The sequence below is a fragment of the Palaemon carinicauda genome, chromosome 10, assembly GCF_036898095.1.
Source record: "Palaemon carinicauda isolate YSFRI2023 chromosome 10, ASM3689809v2, whole genome shotgun sequence".
Lineage (NCBI taxonomy): Eukaryota > Metazoa > Arthropoda > Malacostraca > Decapoda > Palaemonidae > Palaemon > Palaemon carinicauda.
The window spans coordinates 119,276,709-119,299,208 of NC_090734.1; the positions used below are offsets into that span (position 1 = coordinate 119,276,709).

Here is a 22,500-nt window from a genome sequence, read left to right on the forward strand (position 1 = left end):
ATCTAATGAAAGAAGATCTTGAAAACTAGAAGACAGGAGAGAACAGCGAAGAGGAGCCTCTAATGCCAGAGGTAAGACACCTAAAAATAGAGAGCCTCTAATGCTAGAAGTAACGCACCTCAAAATATAGATCAAAGACCCTCTAATGCTAAATGTATGTAACCTAGAAATATATGTCAAAAACTTCTAATGCTAGAAGTAACGCACCTCAAAATATAGATCGAAGACCCTCTAATGCTAAATGTATGTAACCTAGAAATATATGTCAAAAACTTCTAATGCTAGAAGTGTGAGGGCTAAAGAGAGAGCTCAAAGAACTTCTAATGCTTGAGGTAAGGGAGCTGAAAAGAGGTCAAAGAACTTCTAATGCTAGAGGTGTGGGAGCTAAAAAGAAGTCAAAGAACTTCTAATGCTAGAAGTGTGGGAGCTAAAAAGAGGTCAAAGAACTTCTAATGCTAGAGGAGTGGGAGCTAAAAAGAGGTCAAAGAACTTCTAATGCTAGAGGAGTGGGAGCTAAAAAGAGGTCAAAGAACTTCTAATGCTAGAGGTGTGGGAGCTAAAAAGAGGTCAAAGAACTTCTACTGCAAGGGGTGTGGGAGCTAAAAAGAGGTCAAAGAACTTCTACTGCAAGGGGTGGGGGAGCTAAAAAGAGGTCAAAGAACTTCTAATGTAAGGGGTGGGGGAGCTAAAAAGAGGTCAAAGAACTTCTAATGCAAGGGGTGGGGGAGCTAAAAAGAGGTCAAAGAACTTCAAATGCAAGGGGTGTGGGAGCTAAAAAGAGGTCAAAGAACTTCTAATGCAAGGGGTGGGAGAGCTAAAAAGAGGTCAAAGAACTTCTAATGCAAGGGGTGGGGGAGCTAAAAAGAGGTCAAAATACTTCTAATGCAAGGGGTGGGGGAGCTAAAAAGAGGTCAAAGAACTTCTAATGCAAGGGGTGTGGGAGCTAAAAAGAGGTCAAAGAACTTCTACTGCAAGGGGTGGGGGAGCTAAAAAGAGGTCAAAGAACTTCTAATGCAAGGGGTGGGGGAGCTAAAAAGAGGTCAAAGAACTTCTAATGCAAGGGGTGGGGGAGCTAAAAAGAGGTCAAAGAACTTCTAATGCAAGGGGTGGGAGAGCTAAAAAGAGGTCAAAGAACTTCTAATGCAAGGGGTGGGGGAGCTAAAAAGAGGTCAAAGCACTTCTAATGCAAGGGGTGGGGGAGCTAAAAAGAGGTCAAAGAACTTCTAATGTAAGGGGTGGGGGAGATAAAAAGAGGTCAAAGAACTTCTAATGCAAGGGGTGGGAGAGCTAAAAAGAGGTCAAAGAACTTCTAATCCAGGGGTGGGGGAGCTAAAATGAGGTCAAAGAACATCTAATGCAAGGGGTGGGGGGGGCTAAAAAGAGGTCAAAGAACTTCTAATGCAAGGGGTGGGGGAGCTAAAAAGAGGTCAAAGAACTTCTAATGCAAGGGGTGGGGGAGCTAAAAAGAGGACAAAGAACTTCTAATGCAAGGAGTGGGGGAGCTAAAAAGAGGTTAAAGAACTTCTAATGCAAGGGGTGGAAGAGCTAAAAAGAGGTCAAAGAACTTCTAATGCAAGGGGTGGGAGAGCTAAAAAGAGGTCAAAGAACTTCTAATGCAAGGGGTGTGGGAGCTAAAAAGAGGTCAAAGAACTTCTAATCCAAGGGGTGGGGGAGCTAAAAAGAGGTCAAAGAACTTCTAATCCAAGGGGTGGGGTAGCTAAAAAGAGGTTAAAGAACTTCTAATGCAAGGGGTGGGGTAGCTAAAAAGAGGTTAAAGAACTTCTAATGCAAGGGGTGGGGGAGTTAAAAAGAGGTCAAAGAACTTCTAATGCAAGGGATGGGGGAGGTAAAAAGAAGTCAAAGAACTTCTAATGCAAGGGGTGGAATAGCTAAAAAGAGGTCAAAAAACTTCTAATGCAAGGGGTGGGAGAGCTAAAAAGAGGTCAAAGAACTTCTAATGCAAGGGGTGTGGAAGCTAAAAAGAGGTCAAAGAACTTCTAATCCAAGGGGTGGGGGAGCTAAAAAGAGGTCAAAGAACTTCTAATCCAAGGGGTGGGGTAGCTAAAAAGAGGTTAAAGAACTTCTAATGCAAGGGGTGGGGTAGCTAAAAAGAGGTTAAAGAACTTCTAATGCAAGGGGTGGGGGAGCTAAAAAGAGGTCAAAGAACTTCTAATGCAAGGGGTGGGGGAGCTAAAAAGAGGTAAAAAAACTTCTAATGCAAGGGGTGGGGTAGCTGAAAAGAGGTCAAAGAACTTCTAATGCAAGGGGTGGGGGAGCTAAAAAGAGGTCAATGAACTTCTAATGCAAGGGGCGGGGGAGCTAAAAAGAGGGCAAAGAACTTCTAATGCAAGGGGTGGGGGAGCTAAAAAGAGGTCAATGAACTTCTAATGCAAGGGGCGGGGGAGCTAAAAAGAGGGCAAAGAACTTCTAATGCAAGGGGTTGGGGATAGATGTTGCCAGCGAGGCTTTGGGGAAGGGGCGGCGGCGTCTGTGTTCTTTCTGATGGGTAAACTTAATGAAATACAAGTAAAAACAGGGCATTAAATACCTATCATAAATACTAAACTCTTTCTTATCTTGACAGCACAAATGAAATCTTACAAGTTTCAGCATGTAACTAAGCGCTCCCGAAACACGAGTCAACCCTTTACTTCTGCTTGGAGGATATCCTCGCAAGTAAAAGGTAATCATTATGAATATGGAAAGAAAGATTTGCTTATACTTCTACCTTCTGCTTCAGAGAATTACCTTGTACTTCTACCTTATGCTTACAAGGATATCCTTCATTTTTATGAATACCTCCCATTATCTTTTACGGGTTGCTGACCGTATTAATACCACATCTTAAAGTAAATTTATCCGTTTTTAACACAGTAAATGCCTGGCAACACTTATTCCAAGAATCTTACGGCAAATATTTAGTTTATATATATATATATATATATATATATATATATATATAATATATATATATATATATATATATATATATATTCCTGTAAATATATCGGCAAACAAAGACATTATATATATCACCTTTAACGTTTGAGTTATTCCTCGGTATAATGAGAAAACAATCTTAGAATTTTGTTAATTTTAAGCGGAGTCGCTTGTAGAGAAATATACGATAAATTGAATTAAGATTCGAATAACTTATCGCACGGGAGGAATGAGAAATGATAAAATTTGAAACAGCAAATTGACCAAGAACATATAACGGTAATCCATATAATATACGAAAAAGCATACTTTCGTGAATAAACAAATACACATTTCATTTATTTGTATATAAGAAATACACTAAATATGTACAAAATAAATAATGACCTAACAGCGAATATACATATAAATAAGTATCCATTTATAAAAATGAATAGCGTTAATGCATTATTGATATGTCCCATTGACCGAACTATGTATACAAAATATGAATAAAATAGTGAATATATCTCGTTTAAACAGTACTCAGTGACTTACTGCCTATTGATCGACATAAACTCCAATCGACCATTCACGCAAATGAATGATTCGTGAATATTCTAAAACCTTTGATTCTTCATTCTCGTCCACGTCGGTTCATCTATGTTCAGCCAAGTTCAAATCCTGTTATCTTCTTTGTTTGTTAGAGTCATACACTTCTAGTAGTCTAAGCTGTGACTAAACCTTACTAATTTGATGTGTACGGATATGTCTTTGTTCATGCATCCTTCATTGTCTATTTATTTATATATCTATCTAACTGTGTAAAAATCACGAAAGCTGACACGTGATGAATATAAAATGTATTATAGCCACGAAAGGAAAAATGAAAAAGACTTGATTGGAGTTAGTACTTTCATCCACTTAGGACATTATCTGAGTTTGATAATGTCCTGAGTGGATGAAAGTACTAACTCCAATCAAGTCTTTTTCATTTTTCCTTTCGTGGCTATAATACATCTATCTAACTGTATCTGATTTAATATAATGTCAATTTTACTTAATCGATTACAAATGATTTGAAGGTTTTTGCTTTTTACCCATTCACTGTTTGCAATAGTCACAAGCTGATAGTTTGTGGTAGTGTCTGCAACCTCACTATCCTTGTGAGCTAAGGATTGGGCGATTTGGAGAAACCTCTAAGTCTACTTGCTTTATTATTAAAAACCATTGCCCGATCCTCCCTGGTCCTAGCTTAGCCTGAGAGTGTATGTAGTCGGTCTCAAGAACATAGTCCTGTTCATTGCCTCTGCCACCCATGAGCGATCACCGAAGTTTCAGACAAGAAATAAAAAACAACGCTAAGTGTGAAATTCTATAAATACTAATAACAAATGTAAAAATGTTTTCATCGTTTCCAGAGAAACGTCTGAAGAGGAAAGCCCACAATTCCACACCTCAGAGACATCCTCATCTTTACAGATCTCGAGATAGATACCGAGAAAGGAAAATCTTGAAAGAAAGCTATCTATAGAAATCAGGAGAATATATCTTAGACCTGGGGCCAGGGATGCCATTCCGCGCTCAGTTGCAATTCGGATTGAGTCTATGCCTTTGGGTCTTAAGACCCGGCACTGGGACCTTGGAGGCCATTCAGCGCCCATGTGCAACTGTGAGAAAAATCCATACTTGTAGTATGAAGTGAAAGCTGAGAGGTTGGACAGCCAAATCGAAGAAAGTAAGAAAGGACGGGGATATAGTAGAAGGATAAAAAGTGAGTGCACCTAGGGAGTCAAAGGAAGCTGGAAAGACCTCTAAGTAGTGCCTACAGTGCACCCCATGAGGTGCACTACCCCCATCAGGATTAGAAAACTTTGACCTACTTCACAATGGACACACATGATTCCTTTTATACAATAACAATCGAAATAAACATCAATTACTCAACTTTTGCCAATCATTCACTGAATTATCTATCGTTACAATATCGATATCTATCGACGGTTTCCCAGAGTTGATAAAGTGGGTCGTTTCCCAATGTCTTGAGAGAGAGAGAGAGAGAGAGAGAGAGAGAGAGAGAGAGAGAGAGAGAGAGAGAGAGAGAGAGAGATTGCGGGTGTCTTTATCAAATGAGATTCTATAGAAAAAGTTCAATAAATTCTTGATCTTCATAAATTAACGAATGCCTTATTATAAGGCAATTATTATTATTATTATTATTATTATTATTATTATCACTTGCTAAGCTACAACCCTAGTTGGAAAAGCAGGATGATATAAGCCCCGGGCTCCAACAGGAAAAATAGCCCAGTGAGGAAAGGAAACAAGGATAAATAAAATATTTTAAGAAGAGTAACAGCATTAAAATAAATATTTCCTAAATAAATTATAAAAACTTTAACAAAACAAGAGGAAGAGAAATAAGATAGAATAGGGTGCCAGAGTGTATCCTCAAGTAAGATAACTCTAACCCAAGACAGTGGAAGACCATGGTACAGAGGCTATGGCACTACCCAATACTAGAGAACAATGGTTTGATTTCGGAGTGTCTTTCTCCTAGAAGAGCTGCTTACCATAGCTAAAGAGTCTCTTTAGATAGTTATAGAAATAGACTTTGACGACACTGTCTATCGATAAAGGATTTCCCTTCAAATACAATTAAATTTTCAGTCAACCAATTAAATATCGCCATTACAGCGCAAGTTTCGTAACTAATATCTCAGTAAAATATTTTCTAATATTCTACTCTCGCATAAAGACCTTGCTTTGCTGCAATCGTAAATTATAAGCAATGTTACTTAGGCAACTCAACTTTGGAAATTATTGACTATAATATTGACTTACACTTAATACTCAAACAACCTCACGTGTTACAATCGCCTCGAGTCGATTGTAATTTCGTTTATTATGTTCCTCGTTACCCAAATGTCACACTCCTTCAATCAAAGGGCGAATTGGGGTCATGCTGTATTGTAACTCTCTCTCTCTCTCTCTCTCTCTCTCTCTCTCTCTCTCTCTCTCTCTCTCTCAATATCCGATAACGCTAAAATCAAGATGATATATCCATGGTATGAATAATATAAATTCATACTTAGCAACCAAAAATTATGATCAAACCATTGCTTTTATGCATAAGAAATCTGTTTAATATTTTGTCTGCAACAAAAACTATTTTTATGAGAATAGTATAATATTTGCAATCTATCAAAGTTCATTCTTATATTTGGCAAACCTATATATTTCTTATATTTTGGCTTCATAAAAATGTATTTCTCCAGAGTTTTTGTGTATTAACAAAGATGTGTTGCCAACGCTTTTGTTTTATAATCTTCGACTATGTTACAAAAGTTTTCATATAATTTAGCCAATTAATAATTATAGGTTTCAGATGATTATTATGTAAATTAATCAAGACTTATCATAATAGCAAAAATATATTAGTGTTTATTTTTGCCAACCGAATTGACAATTGGAGGACTGAAAAAGTTTCCGCGGGACAAAATCTCAATTTTATACCAAAAAATTTCTTTCATTTAAGTATAACAAATCGTTGACTTGACTTCACTCTAAAATCGTCACTTCCTGGTGTTGGCCTCTCAAGAGTGTCTGCTGACCTCACTGCATGTTGACCTGATTCGCAAAGAGCGTAATGATCCATATTTGAATGCCAATAGAAATCGCGTGCTCGTGTTGTGATAATAGCGTTAATATAACCTCACTCTCTCTCTCTCTCTCTCTCTCTCTCTCTCTCTCTCTCTCTCTCTCTCCAAAAACAGCTGATTCCTAAATCGATGCGAGCGGGATGCTCCACAAATATCACATTCCTAAATCCGATAAATCTCTACGGCGAGGTGATCGTTGTCCCTGACAGGAATCGATCCCTGATTCTTGGGAAGCTGTTGGTCAAGTCTATATACTTTCATCTCTAACGACCTTTCATAGTCTTACTCAGCAGAGATATAATAGGTAATTACTCTGGTTACAGTTCACGGAATTCCTAGCCTGCGAGTCGTATTTTAAAGCTATAACTTCTTTTACATCTAGTCGAAATCCGTTCCATTCAATGAATTAAGTTTCCTGCAGCTTACAACTAGAAGAGCGAACACTCGCTGCATCTTTTAGCCAAAAGATTATGTAAATCAGGAATTCATTAACCTGAACAGGTAGACCTATGACCACCTCTTCGAGAAGCCAATTTCCGCTGTTTTTTTTTTTTTTTTTTTTTTTGTGTAAGCTTTCTCAAAAGATCCCCCTACCCCCAGCTGTCCCTCTCTTTGCCCTTCCTATCCGCTAAGACCACTAATCACAAGTTTCTGAAACAGATCCTAGCCAAGAGGGGTTCTAGCAGCCCTGTCTCAATTGAGATAAAGGAGTTTACCCGGGAACTAACACCTCAGCGTTTCCCCGTTATTTTGTTGTTAATTGTTTTCCCATTAATTTCTGACAACCCTAGCCATTGTTCTCACAAATAATTTGGCCTAGATTTTGAAAACTGACCTGACGATCATTCCAGGGACACTTAATCCTCTACGTTTACTACTAGCATAGATCCAACAAAATATTTTTTGACAGTTCGTCTTCATCATATTCTGTTCTAAGAAAATCGTTCTCAGAAACTTTGGAATATCTATCATCTGACAAAGATTATATTTTCCTTTCGACACATGGCATTTATCATTATGGGAGGTTGATTAGGTATGATATTTTGTCATCTTAATAATATATCCATCTGTCTTTGAGGGAACCATGAAAAGATGATCAAGGTTTACCTTTCATAAGCTTTCATTGGTAGCCTACACTTCCCCATCTATTCTCCCTTGCACTGGACTGCTGAATTTAACCTAGATGACCAGGGCTGGGATCAGGGAGGCCATTCGGTGTCAAGGTGCAACAGGAAAGGGGGAAGCTCAACACATGCATCCCCTAAGTAAAATTTCTAAGAGGTTGGAAAGCAGGGTAGAAAAAAGTAAGTCGGAACGAAGATAAAGCAAATGGCTAAAAAGGGAGTGCTTCTGTGAAAGATCGCTGCAAAGAATTCTAAGTAAAGCCTACAGTGCAGCAAGAGATGCACTTAAAGCCCTGCCCTAGATCTGCGAGACTTCGCTTCAAATTTGACAAGATCTTTGACTTGAATTGAGAGGGAGACAGGTTCTACGGCTAGAACTTACATCAAAATTTCAAACGGCGGTTATAATGGACACGAGAAAATAAAGAAGCTGGTTGTAATATCCTAACGAAAGGGATAATAACGTGTAATTACACAAAATATAAATGAAAGTTGTGAGATCATGATAATGCTATTTTTCATTAAGCTGTAAAGTATTTCAGATAATATTCCCAAAGTACCATCTTCGTATAATTGACAATACCGGTGTTGTTCACGATGGAAATCTCAACATTCCACGTTATGTTTTTATACTGATAAAATATAAATATAAGCGTATTTACTTCTGGTTTGGAATTTATCATCACAGTATGAAACGCTTAATGCATCAAATTTTTACATAATATGGAAAGAATATGTAAGCAACCTCTGAAAACAATATCTCATAAAAAAAAATCGAGTCACTTTTCCCAAAAATCTAAAACATTGCTCTTTGAGAGGATTACAGCTTTCAACTTGTGACTTTTTTTTTCAATTTTGTACGGAGATGATTCTAAATGCAAACTAGGTCTATGCGGGATTCTTAATGCAAAAATTAACATTATCAGTTATAATCTATTTATACAGGGTAATAGTTATCTTAAGAATCATTATTTCACTTGGCAGGCCAGAAGTTGGCGAATCAAATCATCTTCAAAATTTTAAAGTCAATGCCTGTAGACAGTTTAAAAACCCGTAAGTTCTATGCCCATATGAATCAAATGGAGTTTAGATAATCTCTCTATCTTACATATTCTCTTACAACAACGACTGACTTACCCAAAACCTCCGATCTTTCGTGAACTTCTACGAAAGGTTACGCTGCAAGGGTGAATGCACGGATAAGCTGAACCGAGTTAAATTACACCAATAATAAACTGAAACGAATCACGAATAGGGAGAGGTTATGAACCTATATTTGCCATTCAGAATATGCTGAAACCTTACCTTATATTTCCCATAGAGTTCTGGTCATTACACTCTCACGCGCGTCTTCACTAACGACAACAACAACCGCCATGCAAACGTTCTCCACATAAGCAATACTGTCACTGCCGGTATACGGTAAGTTTCGGTCACCTTTCAACAGCTGATTCGTTCCTCCTCAGAGTCTCGTAACCCTTGATCGTGTTGTGACACAACCACCCTTATGACACCCACTGATAAGGATCAATAAGTCCCATGGCAAATGATTCACGTCAAAGCAATGGTGAAAAGTTTTGGGCCACCTGGTGACAGCCTGAGGAACTACGGTTGCCATGGTTACACTGTATACAAACCAACCGATGGAGTTTTGCGGGAACGGGAGGGAGGGCCCGGTGGATTAATGATCATCATCAAGACCCGCTTCACCCTCATGAGGATTAGCCGTGGGTAACTGACCTATTTACGGAATTACAAACAAGATAGGGAGACCTGACCATCGAATAGTCCCTTTTACTTTCTTGAAGGACTCATGAATGCCTAATGTACATAAATGTCTATAGTGAGACATCTTCCAATATCCTACCCTTTGTGAAAACACAACAATTTCATATATTGTGCACACTGCTAAAATACAAAACAAAATTACTATCAGCTAATAAAAGGCTGTACTAAAGTTATTTGAGAATTCATATTTATATATAGCTGTAGAAGGAAGGATGGTTAGCATGCGATACATGAGGGGACCACCAAGCCGAGATTCGTGTTCGAAAATGTTAATGACAATTAGAACTTTATTGATAAATAATGCAGGAGGAAAATCTTCACATCAGTTGATGGATTCTTAATAATAAAAAAAAAAACGGCAAGCTCTTGACGCTCTCAGAAGGATGTCATATAATGCAGAAATATCAAAACCACCACATGTTGATCTACTGAACTACAGATTTTGAGACACTATGGGCTAACCCTGGGACCGGGAAGGCCATTGAGAGCCGAGGTGCAAATATGAGTTATCCAGCGCTATGAAATAACAAGACACCGAAGAGGGAAAGTTCGGAATTGTTACGTATTATTTATTTTGGACAGAGAATAGACATTTCGACCCACGGTTGAACTATATACCTAGACCGTTTTCCGACCAGAGCTCACTGATAAGGTTGGAGGATCTTGTACAAAGTTGATTTCAACCTCTTCACCTTTGGTTTGCATTTATGGGATTTCTTAGGCTGTTGGTTTGGACAATGGGGTTTATTAGTGATGCTTAGGCCTAAGCTAACTTCTTTTTGGATATTTTTAAGGGGCAGAGGCAGAGCTAATGACGCCATTCATAGAATTTGTTGGTGATGGGTGCCAGAGAGAGAGAGAGAGAGAGAGAGAGAGAGAGAGAGAGAGAGAGAGAGAATATTAATTTTATGCATAGTTTTTCCAAAATCAAGCAATCTTGACAAGATTTTTTTTAATAAAGTACACTTGAAGATATAGTCATAACTAAATAATTCACTCATAATAGTTTACATAAGCCATTTATTTTAATGCTGTTACTCTCAAAATTTTATTTTTCTTTGTTTCCTTTTCTCACTGGGCTATTTTCCCTCTTAGAGCCCCTGGCCTTATAGCATTCTGCTTTTCCAACTAGGGTTGTAGCTTAGCAAGTAATAATAATAATAATAATAATAATAATAATAATAATAATAATAATGATAATAATAAAATTAATAATATGCTTCAATTGATATTTTTTTTATCCCTTCTGTCCACTCCTTATCCGTATGCCTTCTCTATTTTGCTTTATCTCGCTGTCACTCTCATAGCATTTTATGTGAGTAATATTAACACGTGTGTGTGAGAGAGAGAGAGAGAGAGAGAGAGAGAGAGAGAGAGAGAGAGAGAGAGAGAGAGAGAGAGAGAGAGAGAGAGAGATTTCTCATAGGAAAAAAAAAGTTCGATAATTTCTTGATCTTCGTAAACTAACAAACGCCCTATTCTAAGGCAATTTCAGAAACTTCTTTAGATCTTTAGATAGTCATAAAAATAGACTTTGACATCACTGTTTTTTTATATAGGATCTTCCTTCAAATACGATTCAAATTTCAGTCAACCAAGTAGATATCTAATCTTAAGTAGTGACAGCCTCTGTACCATGGTCTTCCACTGTCTGTCAGATTGCCTTACCTTTGTGTAAGACACGGGCTCTTGCCTTAGGCAGCCCGTAAATCTTCCACTGTCTTGGGTTAGAGGTCTCTTGCTTAAGGGTATCCTACACTCGGGCACACTATTATTCTATCTTATTTCTTTTCCTCTTGTTTTGTTAAAATTTTTATAGTTTATATAGCAAATAGTTATTCTAATGTTGTTACTGTTCTTAAGATATTATTTTCTTTTACTTGTTTCCTTTCCTCACTGGGTTATTTTCCCTGTTGGCGCCCCTGCGCTTGTAGCATCCTGCTTTTCCAACTAGGGTTGTTGCTTAGGAAGTAATAATAATAATAATAATAATAATAATAATAATAGTCAGTTCATTTCTTATACCTACTGTGTCAAAGCTATACACATGAAATTGGCCTCCTTATACTAATGTTATGTTATGGGAAGATGTCCCACAGAATCGATATGTTAGTGTAAATTAGCCATTTACATATCTTCAATAAAGTATATGGGGCTATTCGATGGGTAGAGTTTTCCTTAACCGCTTGCAATTCCCTAAAAAAATCAGTTTTGATAATTGTTGATAGTCATATTTCATCATCTTCACCATCTTCTCCTACGCCTATTGACGCAAAGGGCCTAGGTAGAATTCGCCAGTCGTCTCTATCTTGAGAGTTTAATTCAATACTTCTACATTCATCATCTCCTACTTCGCGCTTCATAGTCCTCAGCCATGTAGTCCTGGGTCTTCCAACTCTACTAGTCCCTTATGGAGCCCAGCTCAACGTGTGGTGAACTAATCTCTCTTGGCGAGTGCGAAGAGTATGCCCAAACATTTCCATCTACCCCTCTTCATGACTTTATCACATATGGCATTCGAGTAATCTCTCTTATAGCCTCATTTCTAATCCTGTCCTGCCATTTAACTCCCAGTATCCGGCACAGTGTAAAATCCGGACGTCGGACGTCGGATGCCATCCGGGAGAATAGAAAATCGCTTGTATCACCTGGAAAGACACGAAAATAAACCTCTTTTTTGTGACTGGTAATGTTCACTGATACTTTCTGTTATTTTCTGAATAAATGTTCGAAAAATATTGGTTTATTTTCATGTTATTGAGAATAATCTCAATCGGACGTCAACATTACACTATCTAACTGCCCGCTATTTTACCCAGTTAGTGTAATGTTGACGTCCGATTGAGATTATTCTCAATAACATGAAAATAAACCAATATTTTTCGAACATTTATTCGGAAAATAACAAAAAGTATCAGTGAACATTACCAGTCACAAAAAAGAGGTGTATTTTCGTGTCTTTCCCGGTGATACAAGCGATTTTCTATTCTCCCGGATGGCATCTGACGTCCGGATTTTACACTGTGCCCCAGTATCCTTCTGAGGGTTTTGTTCCCAAATCTACTAAATCTATTGGAGATTGTTCCAATGTCATACCATGACAATATTATGACAGTCATATTTACTGCAAGGAAACTCCTTCAATTATTATGGTTTCTCGAGTAGAGTGGCAACTTAACTTGGGAAACGATAGTTCCTCTTGCTGACGCCAGGTGGCAATAAACGTTTGATTGGCTAAAGGGTGCAACATGTCGGGGAACTTATCAATCCCTATATGCATGTGTGATAAGGAAGGTTGTGACGTAATGTAATTGAAAGTTATAAGACTTCTGGAACTAACGAATCAGACGTTGAAAGGTGACCGAAAGTGCTCAATTTACCTTTCAACCTACAGAACTTTGCACTATTGGCTTGCTTATGTGTGGAGGACATGGCTCGAGATGATAGTTGATGTTCTCGGAGGTAACGCGTGGGAGAAATTGTAATGACCAGAACTCTGTGGGATAAATAAGGTAAGAATTAAACATATTGTGGATGGCAAATTCAATATTAAAAATTTTCCAATTGGTGATTCTTTTCAATTTATTGTTGATGGAATTTAACTTTGCTCAACTTATTCGTTGGCCTACATTCACCCCTGTAGCACAACGTTTCATTTAAGTTTACGACTTTACGAAAGAGCATTTTTGTGTACACGAATCATCGGTGGGTAAGCCAAGGCGTAAGAAAGATATTAACTAAAGATTATTTGTTTCATCTTAGTTGAAAAATTAGGTGTTTATTACCGCCAATTCGCAGTAGCTTATTTGAGCTTCCAAAGTTTGATGATGAGATGTCAGGGAATTTTTGCCAAATAGCACAACAATGATTCTTACGTTACTATTGTCCCGGTATTATTAGAGTTCCGGTTGGGTCAACATATCCTAATAGTTTAAAACTCCTATCTATAGAAAAACTCCCATTCTTTTGGAAAATAACCTTTATTTCCGTCGCAAATAGATAGTTCGTGAGATATACCCAAATATATCCTCGGAAATGGGAGCTACCCAGTGGGAACCCAGGGGTTTTAGGGGGGGAAGATTTACGGGGGGAGTCGATAAATAATGATAAAACTATCATTTGCTTCCCTATACATTATTCTTTGGGACGCATAATAAATCCATGGAAAATTACGTAAATATCGTTATCCTATGCACCTGAGGTATTTTTCATTAAATTCTCTGCTTGTCATACAATTCGCACATATTCACTCCTGTTCCTAGGGTCTGATTCTCTAGCTAGGTAAGTGACCTGGGAGGGGGATCCAGGGGGCTTGCTCCCGACTAGGTCTATGACCGGGGTAGGATTGTGACCAGTGAAGGAGGGTCAGGGTGCTTGCCCCCGACTAGGTCTTTGATCTGGGAATTACTATGTTAGGTTAGGTGGGGTTTGTTAGGTTTTGTGTCCTTTTCAATGTATCTTGAAATTTATAAGACTTAGGACGGGACATTTGCTATAAAAAAAAAAAAAACCAGATTTTTCCTAATGTAAATAATGTGATTTCAACCAATTTTACCTTTATTTCAGTCGCAAATAATCACGTTTTTTCCCGTTTTCCCAAAACCCGCGGTTCCCACCTGTATCTGTTGTGAAGGGGGGCGGGGGATAACTGGAGAACGGTTTATTTCCGACGGAAACAAAGGTCAAATTCTTTGAAAGCACAGTATTTACTATTAGTAAGGAAATTTCTATTCGAAAATTTTGTCATGGCCGAAACTATAATTTGACCGAATTCGTTATAACCAATGCATTTGGAATACTGCCGGTACATAGTTTAACACAAATCTCTCAGAAGTAAAGAAGAAAATTTTTTTTTCCATGAGTGATTCGATTTTGTTTATTCATTGTTCTTTCCTATAGATATTTTGACGATCTTTCCATATTCTTTAAAATGTTAGAAATAGGACCAAACTATACAGGCCCTACTGCTGTGTTAATTTCGTACCACATCTGAATATAGACCTACTGTTTTCCATCCATTCGAAAGCATGGCCAATGTGAAAATTTCTATTATTATTATTATTATTATTATTATTATTATTATTATTATTATTATTATTATTATTATTTTCTGAACTACAAATGAGCCGTTAGGAGATTATTATTATTATTATTATTATTATTACTACCGCTAGAGAGTTAGGGGGTCCTTTGACTGGCCAGACAGTACCATATTGGATCCTTCTCTCTGGTTACGGTTCTTTCCCTTTGCCTACACAGACATCGAATAGTCTGGCCTATTCATTACAGATTCTCCTCTGTCCTCATACACCTGACAACACTGAGATTACTAAACAATTCTTTTTCACCCCAGGGGTTAACTACGGCAATGTAATTGTTCAGTGGCTACTTTCCTCTTGGTAAGGGTAGAAGAGACTCTTTAGCTATGGTAAGCAGCTCTTCTAGGAGAAGGACACTCCAAAATCAAACCATTGTTCTCTAGTCTTGGGTAGTGCTATAGCCTCTGTACCATGGCCTTCCACTGTCTTGGGTTAGAGTTCTCTTGCTTGAGGGTACACTCAGGCACACTGTTGTATCTAGTTTCTCTTTCTCTTGTTTTGTTGAAGTTTTTATTGTTTATATAGGAAATATTTATTTAAATGTAGTTACTATTCTTAAAATATTTTATTTTTCCATGTTTCCTTTCCTCACTGAGCTATTTTCCCTGTTGGGGCCCCTGGGCTTATAGCATCCTGCTTTTCCAACTAGGGTTGTAGCTTAGCATTTAATAATAATAATAATAATATTACTACCTGCTAAGCTACAACCCTTGTTGGAAAAGCAGAATGCTATAAGCCCGAGGGCTCCAGCAGGGAAAATAGCCCAATGAGGAAAGGAAATAAGGAAATTACAAGTAATTAACAGTTAAAATAAAATATTTTAAGAACAACAACATTAAAACAAATCTTTCACAAATAAACTATAAAAACTTAAAAAAAAACAAGAGGAAGAGAAACAAGATAGAATATTGTGCCCGAGTGTACCCTCAAGCAAGAGAACTCTATCCCAAAACAGTGGAAGACCATGGTACAGAGGCTAGGGCACTATCCGGGACTAGAGAACAATTGTTTGATTTTGGAGTGTCCTTCTCCTAGAAGAGCTGCTTACCATAGCTAAAAAGTCTCTTCTACCCTTATCAAGAGGAAAGGTGCCACTGAACAATTATATTGCAGTAGTTAACCCCTTTAGCGAGGAAGAATTGTTTGGTAATCTGAGTGTTGTGAGGTGTATGAGGACAGAGGAGAATATGTAAAGAATAGGCCAGACTATTTAGTGTATGTATAGGCAAAAGAAAAATGAGCCGTAACCAGAGAGAAGATCCAATGTAGCTATTTATTTTTCCGTGTCCATTGTAACCATCATCTTTATATTTTATCTAAGCTCCAGGAGATATTGTAATCTCTCTCTCTCTCTCTCTCTCTCTCTCTCTCTCTCTCTCTCTCTCTCTCTCGTTATATATATATATATATATACACATATATACATATGTATATATATACATATATATATATATATATATATAAATATATATATACATACATATATATATATATATATATATATATATATATATAAAACGAGAGAGAGAGAGAGAGAGAGAGAGAGAGAGAGAGAGAGGAGAGAGAGAGAGAGAGAGAGAGAGAGAGAATTACAATACAGCATGACCCCATTTCGCCCTTTGATTGAAGGGATGTGACATTTGGGTAACGGGGAACATAAACGAAAATGACAATTGACTCGAGGCAGTTGTAACGCGAGAGGTTCTGTTTGAATAATGATAAGTGTAAGTCAATATTAAAGTCAATAATGTACAAAGTTGAGTTGCTTAAGTAACATTGCTTATAATTTACGATTGCAGCCAAGTAAGGTCTTTATGCTAGATTAGAATAGTAGAAGATATTTAACTGAGGTATTAGTTACAACTCTTGCGCTGTAATGGTGATATTTAATTGGTTAACTGAAAATTTAATTGTATTTGAAGGAAGATCCTTTATCGGTAGACAGTGATGTCAACATCTTTTTCTATGACTGTCTAAAGAACAGTTTCCGCTATTGCCTTAGAATAAGGGATTTGTTAGTTTACGTAGATCAAGAATTTATAGGACTATTTTTCAAGGTGATTCTCATTCAATAAAGACTCCCATAACTCTCTCTCTCTCTCTCTCTCTCTCTCTCTCTCTCTCTCTCTCTCTCTTATATGTGTACATACGATCATGATGAAAGAGAAATTGCGATACCTTCTTATCTCGTTCGTTCTACAGAAAAGTGCATGCCACTTGTGAAGTCTATCATGACATTGGGAAACGACCCTCTTTGTCAATTTTGGGAAACCCTCGATAGATATCGATGTTGTAACGATAGATAATTCAATCAGTCATTGGCAAAAGTGGAGTGACTGGCGTCGTTCAGTTCGATTGTTCATGTAGAAAAGGAATCGTAATTATTATATCCTTTTTGAAGTAGGTCAAAGTTTTCTAACCCTGCTGGGGTAATGCAGCTCAGGGGGTGCACTGTAGGCACTCCTTAAAGGTCTTTCCAGCTTCCTTTGACTCCGTAGGTGCACTCACTTTTTATCTTTCTACTATATCCCCGTCCTTTCTTACTTTCTTTGATCTGGCTGCCCAAGCTCTCAGCTTTCACTTCATACGACACAGTTGCACAAGGGCGCTGAATGGCCTCCAAGGTCCCAGTGCCGGGCCTTAAGACCCAAAGGCATAGACTCAATCCGAATTGCAACTGAGCGCAGAATGGTATCCCTGGCCCCAGGTCTAAGATATATTCTCCTGATTTCTATAGATAGCTTTCTTTCAAGATTTTCCTTTCTCGGTATCTATCTCGAGATCTGTAAAGATGAGGATGTCTCTGAGGTGTGGAATTATGGGCGTTCCTCTTCCGACGTTTCTTTGGAAACGATGAAAATATTTTACATTTGTTATTAGTATTTATAGAATTTCACACTTAGCATTGTTTTTTATTTCTTGTCTGAAACTTCAGTGATCGCTCATGGGTGGCAGAGGCAATGGACGGGACTATGTTCTTGAGACCGACTATATACACTCTCAGGCTAAGCTAGGATCAGGGAGGGCCAGGCAATGGCTTATAATAATTCAGCAAGTAGACCTAGAGGTTCCCTCAGATCCCCCATTCCTTAGCTCACAAGGAAGGTGAGGTTGCACGCACTACAAGAAACTATCAGGTTGTGACTATTGTAAAGAGTGAATGGGTGAAAAACAAAAACTTTCAAATCATTTGTAATCGATTAAATAAAATTGACATTATATGAATTCAGATACAATTAGATAGATATATAAATAGATAGACAATGTAAGGATGCATTAACAAAGACGTATCCGTACACTAAATTAATATGGTTTAGTCACAGCATAGATTACTTGAAGTGTATGAGTCACACAAGCAAAGAAGATAACAAGACGATATGAACTTAGCTGAACATAGGACTGACTTGATTGAGAATGAAGAATCAAAGGTTTTAGAATATTCACGAATTATTCATTTGCGTGAATGGTCGATTGGAGTTTATGTCGATCAATAGGCAGTAAGCCACTGAGTACTGTTTAAACGAGGTTTATTCATTTATTTTATTCACGTTTTGTATAGATAGGTCGGTGAATGGGACATACAGTATAATCAATCATGGATTAACATTATATTCATTTTGATAATTTGACACTTATTAACATGTCGCCTATATTCGTTGTTTGGTCATTTAAATTTTTTGTTGATTTTAATTTTTATCTTTGTATTTCCTTCAGGCAAATACACGAAGTGTGTATTTGTTTATTCACGAAATTATGCTTTTTTTTTTTGGTCAATTTACTGTCTCAAATTTTATCATTTCTCATTCCTCCCGTGCGATAAGTTATCCTAATCTTAATTCGATTTATCGTATATTTGGTATATTCGTCTATTAGCGACTTCACTATAGATTAATAAAATTATAAGATTTTATATTAGGATACCGAGGGATAACTAACTGGTGGTCAAACGTTTAAGATAAAATTAATAATTGTTTTATTCGCCGATCGGACTTATTGATATATGATGGAAATTATGAAATATTATATACATGCACACCCACACACATATACTGTATATATATATATATATATATATATATATATATATATATATATATATATATATATATATATATATACTGTATATACATATATAAATATAAATTATATAGTCAGACACTTGATCTTTATTATATAGGGGAGATATATGTAAATATGTTTATATATATTAATATTATTCCGTTGGAATTATTTATACTTTATTTTCTTATTCCTAGTTAGACCCAAATATTTAGTTATTGTACAGAAAACAGTTTTCATTAAATTCATTCTTTTTGCCAAGGGAGTGACGTGAAGCATAATTTTAATCAGCTTTTCCTAATTAGTCTTTTTCTATGTTCTTCACTTTACTATAGATGTGTGGATGAATTTATAATTCGAGCAGTTTGGCGATAAGCTCTTAAGTTTTGCTTGAAGGAGGAATGTATTTTTCCTTTCGATAGATTTTTCCATACTCCTGCTATCCACCATCATTTGTACGTTTCTCATTCAATAATAATAATAATAATAATAATAATAATAATAATAATAATAATAATAATAATAATGATAATAACAATGAATTCTCACTTAAGTTTTCATCATTTAATCAGCTCGTTTTTCATTCTGGTAACCATTTTTGTTCGAAATGCTCAACAACAACAACAACAACAACAACAACAGCAACAACAACAATAATAATAATAATAATAATAATAATAATAATAGTAGTAATAATAATAATGATGATGATGATGAGAATAAGAATTTTCCTTAATCCGAATGACTGGTGAAAGCATAGATTTGTCAACTGAGTAAATCTAAAACTTTTCAACAGGGTAATTCTGAATCAAGAACGTTTCCCGAGATGCAAAAATCCTATAAATTCCTTAAATCAGGGTTTTTATGTTGATAGTCTTGCTCCTGTTTTAATTTCTGTTTCATGTATTGTTTTGCTATCAATTTTGAACCCGCAATATTTTCAGGCGTGATTACACTAAGGTAATTGATGTTATTTCAAGTGGAAATATTCAGGCTTTGTCCTATAATGGATAGATAACTGCATTTTATAGCTTGGAAAGTAAATGCATTTCCAACACATTTCAAATGACCTTAAAACTTCACTGGACCTCAAACGCCATGTAGCCTAGTATAGAACTCAACGGGCACTCGGTAGAGCGCATACTTCCGCCTAGATTATGTATATAAAAATAAAGGAAGTTGAATTATGCACATTTTGGCACTAGTTTTATGAAAATAGGATACATATTTACCACCTAGCAAAAAGATGTTTTTGACTTTCGCGACCTTGACCTTTGACCTAATATCTCGTAAAATCTAAGTAAATTGTCCTTAGATCCTGGTCAGTTATCCCACCAAATTTAATGAGTTTCGGTCAAATAGTTTTTTGAGTTATGCGAATCACAAACATTATGATGTCATCCTACCAACTCTTCAAGCATTAATATTACAGAGGCAAATATTAATTACACGTCAAAATGGGACATTTTAATCATGCTGATAAGATAGTTCTAAAATATTTTTTAATGATAAGCACATTAAGTACCCGTAAACCATGAGTATCTTATTATTGGGGTCATAAAAACTTTTATAACTTTAATGGCTTCTTTGGGAGACAGTCTGCGTTAGTAATGTCACGCTAACTTCTTCGCTGAAAATATATTTCCTTATATCATCTGTTTTTCTTTGTGTTTATTTGTATTTAGAGATTTACTTTATTTTAAGTCATTGTAATGTTTTTATTTTTCGCATCACCTTATTGACTCTCTCTCTCTCTCTCTCTCTCTCTCTCTCTCTCTCTCTCTCTCTCGAGTACCATTTTCTAAAGAATTAAATCATTTAAGTGTCAAAGAAAACTTTATTATGACTCTTTATAGAGAAACAAAATACTCTATTCGTTATTCTTTGATCTTGAATAATCTTAAGATTAACTGCGAAAGGAAGGAAACTAAAACACGGTAATGTTTATTGTTGATTGTTTGATGGTCATTTAGTATTAAGGAAACAGCTTGTGCAATTTTAACATTAGAAGAAAAGGTGTAGATGCATACTGAAGTTATCGCTTTGATTGACAGATTGTGAATGAATAGATAGTGATGCGGTATATATTAGTGTTCATGAATGGCTAGTGATATTATATTAAAAGTATATTCTGGAATTTGTTATCAGTATCCGTTTCATAATAAAGAGCAAGTGTCTGGCTAATATATATATATATATATATATATATATATATATATATATATAGGCATATATACAGTATATATATATATATATATATATATATATATATATATATATAGATAAATAGATATAACTATATATATATATATATATATATATATAAGTCTATAAAATTATATGCATACAGTATTATATATATACATATATATATATATATATATATGTATATATATATATATAGATAGATAGATAATAGATAGATACACACACATGTACAGGGTGTCCCAAAATAATGTATAGACTAGACTCTTTGGATTGTTACAAGTTGTTCAATTTATTGATATTAACGTGGAATACAGATTCACAGGAGAGAAACAATGCACATTTAAAGATTTTTCACTGTGAACTCTCAGAATCTTTATATGTGCATTGTTTCTTACCTGTGAATCAGTATTCCACATTAATATCTATAAATTGAACAACTTGTAACAATCCAAAGAATGTATACACTATTTTGGGACAGTCTGTTCATACATACCTGTCACGCTGAACGACAACCACTCGGAAAACAACAATCTCCCACAAATTGCCCAAAACTAGCTCGTTGTAGTTAATAAAGGGAGAGGGGGTGGGATGGGATTAATCTGCGTGCGTATGAACGTGTGTGCATATCTATCTAAATTTTTAGAGGTCCTTTTTGACGGGTCGTATACACTACCAGATAGATATTGACTGGATAATCTGATTAGAAAGACGTCGTCAAGAAGGACATGGTAATTACAGATAGAAAAGAAAGAATGATGATGATAATGGAAAGAATTCCTTTGTCTTTAAATCCTGTCTTTTGTAGTTATCTTGATCGTTTCATTTCCTGTTTTTCTGAGCTTAAAGGTCAAGGTAGTCTGAAGTGAGGTTTATTTATTTGCTCATCTTCATTACGGATAATATTTCAGAATTCATTATTATTATTATTATTATTGTTATTATTATTATTATTATTATTATTATTATTACCTCCAGTGTACGCGATCCGTTAAAAATGACGGCTAAGTATTTAGAATAGCTATGTGTATACACGTACCCCACTCTCGCCAGGGCATGACTACTCCCTCTTCTCCTTACCTGGGGGACGGGGAGACCTAGGCGTGACGGCAAAAACCCACACACACATATATATATATATATATATATATATATATATATATATTTGTGTGTGTGTGTGTGTATAATATATATATATATATATATATATATATATATATATATATATATACATACATATACGTATATATATTATAATGGTAAGCAGCTCTATTCTTGGATAGTGCCATAGCCTCTGAACCATGGTCTTCCACTGTCTTAGGTTAGAATTCTCTTGCTTGAGGGTATACTCGCGGACACTATTCTAATTTCTCTTCTTCTTGTTTTGTTAATGTTTTTTATAGTTTATATAGAAGATATTTATTTTTAATGTTACTGTTCTTAAAATATTTTATTTTTCCTTTTCTCACTGGGCTATTTTCCCTGTTGGGGACCCTGGGTTTGTAGCATCCTGCTTTTCCAACTGGGGTTGTAACTTGGTAAGTAATAATAATAATGATAATAATAATAATAATGATAGTAATAATATATATATATATATATATATATATGTATATATATATATATATATATATATATGTGTGT

General features: G+C 35.9%; 1 protein-coding gene across 2 annotated transcripts in view; it reads right to left on the bottom strand.

The window, feature by feature from the left end:
- The window catches only part of LOC137648715 (protein eyes shut-like), a 97,152-nt gene extending 87,874 nt beyond the window's left edge, over positions 1-9,278 (bottom strand). For both annotated transcript variants that reach the window (XM_068381759.1, XM_068381758.1), the window contains exon 1: positions 9,011-9,278. In XM_068381759.1, the coding sequence (XP_068237860.1) occupies positions 9,011-9,024 (14 nt within the window). In that variant the 5' untranslated portion in view covers positions 9,025-9,278. The remainder of the gene's footprint in view (positions 1-9,010) is intronic.
- Positions 9,279-22,500: the final 13,222 nt, after the last annotated feature.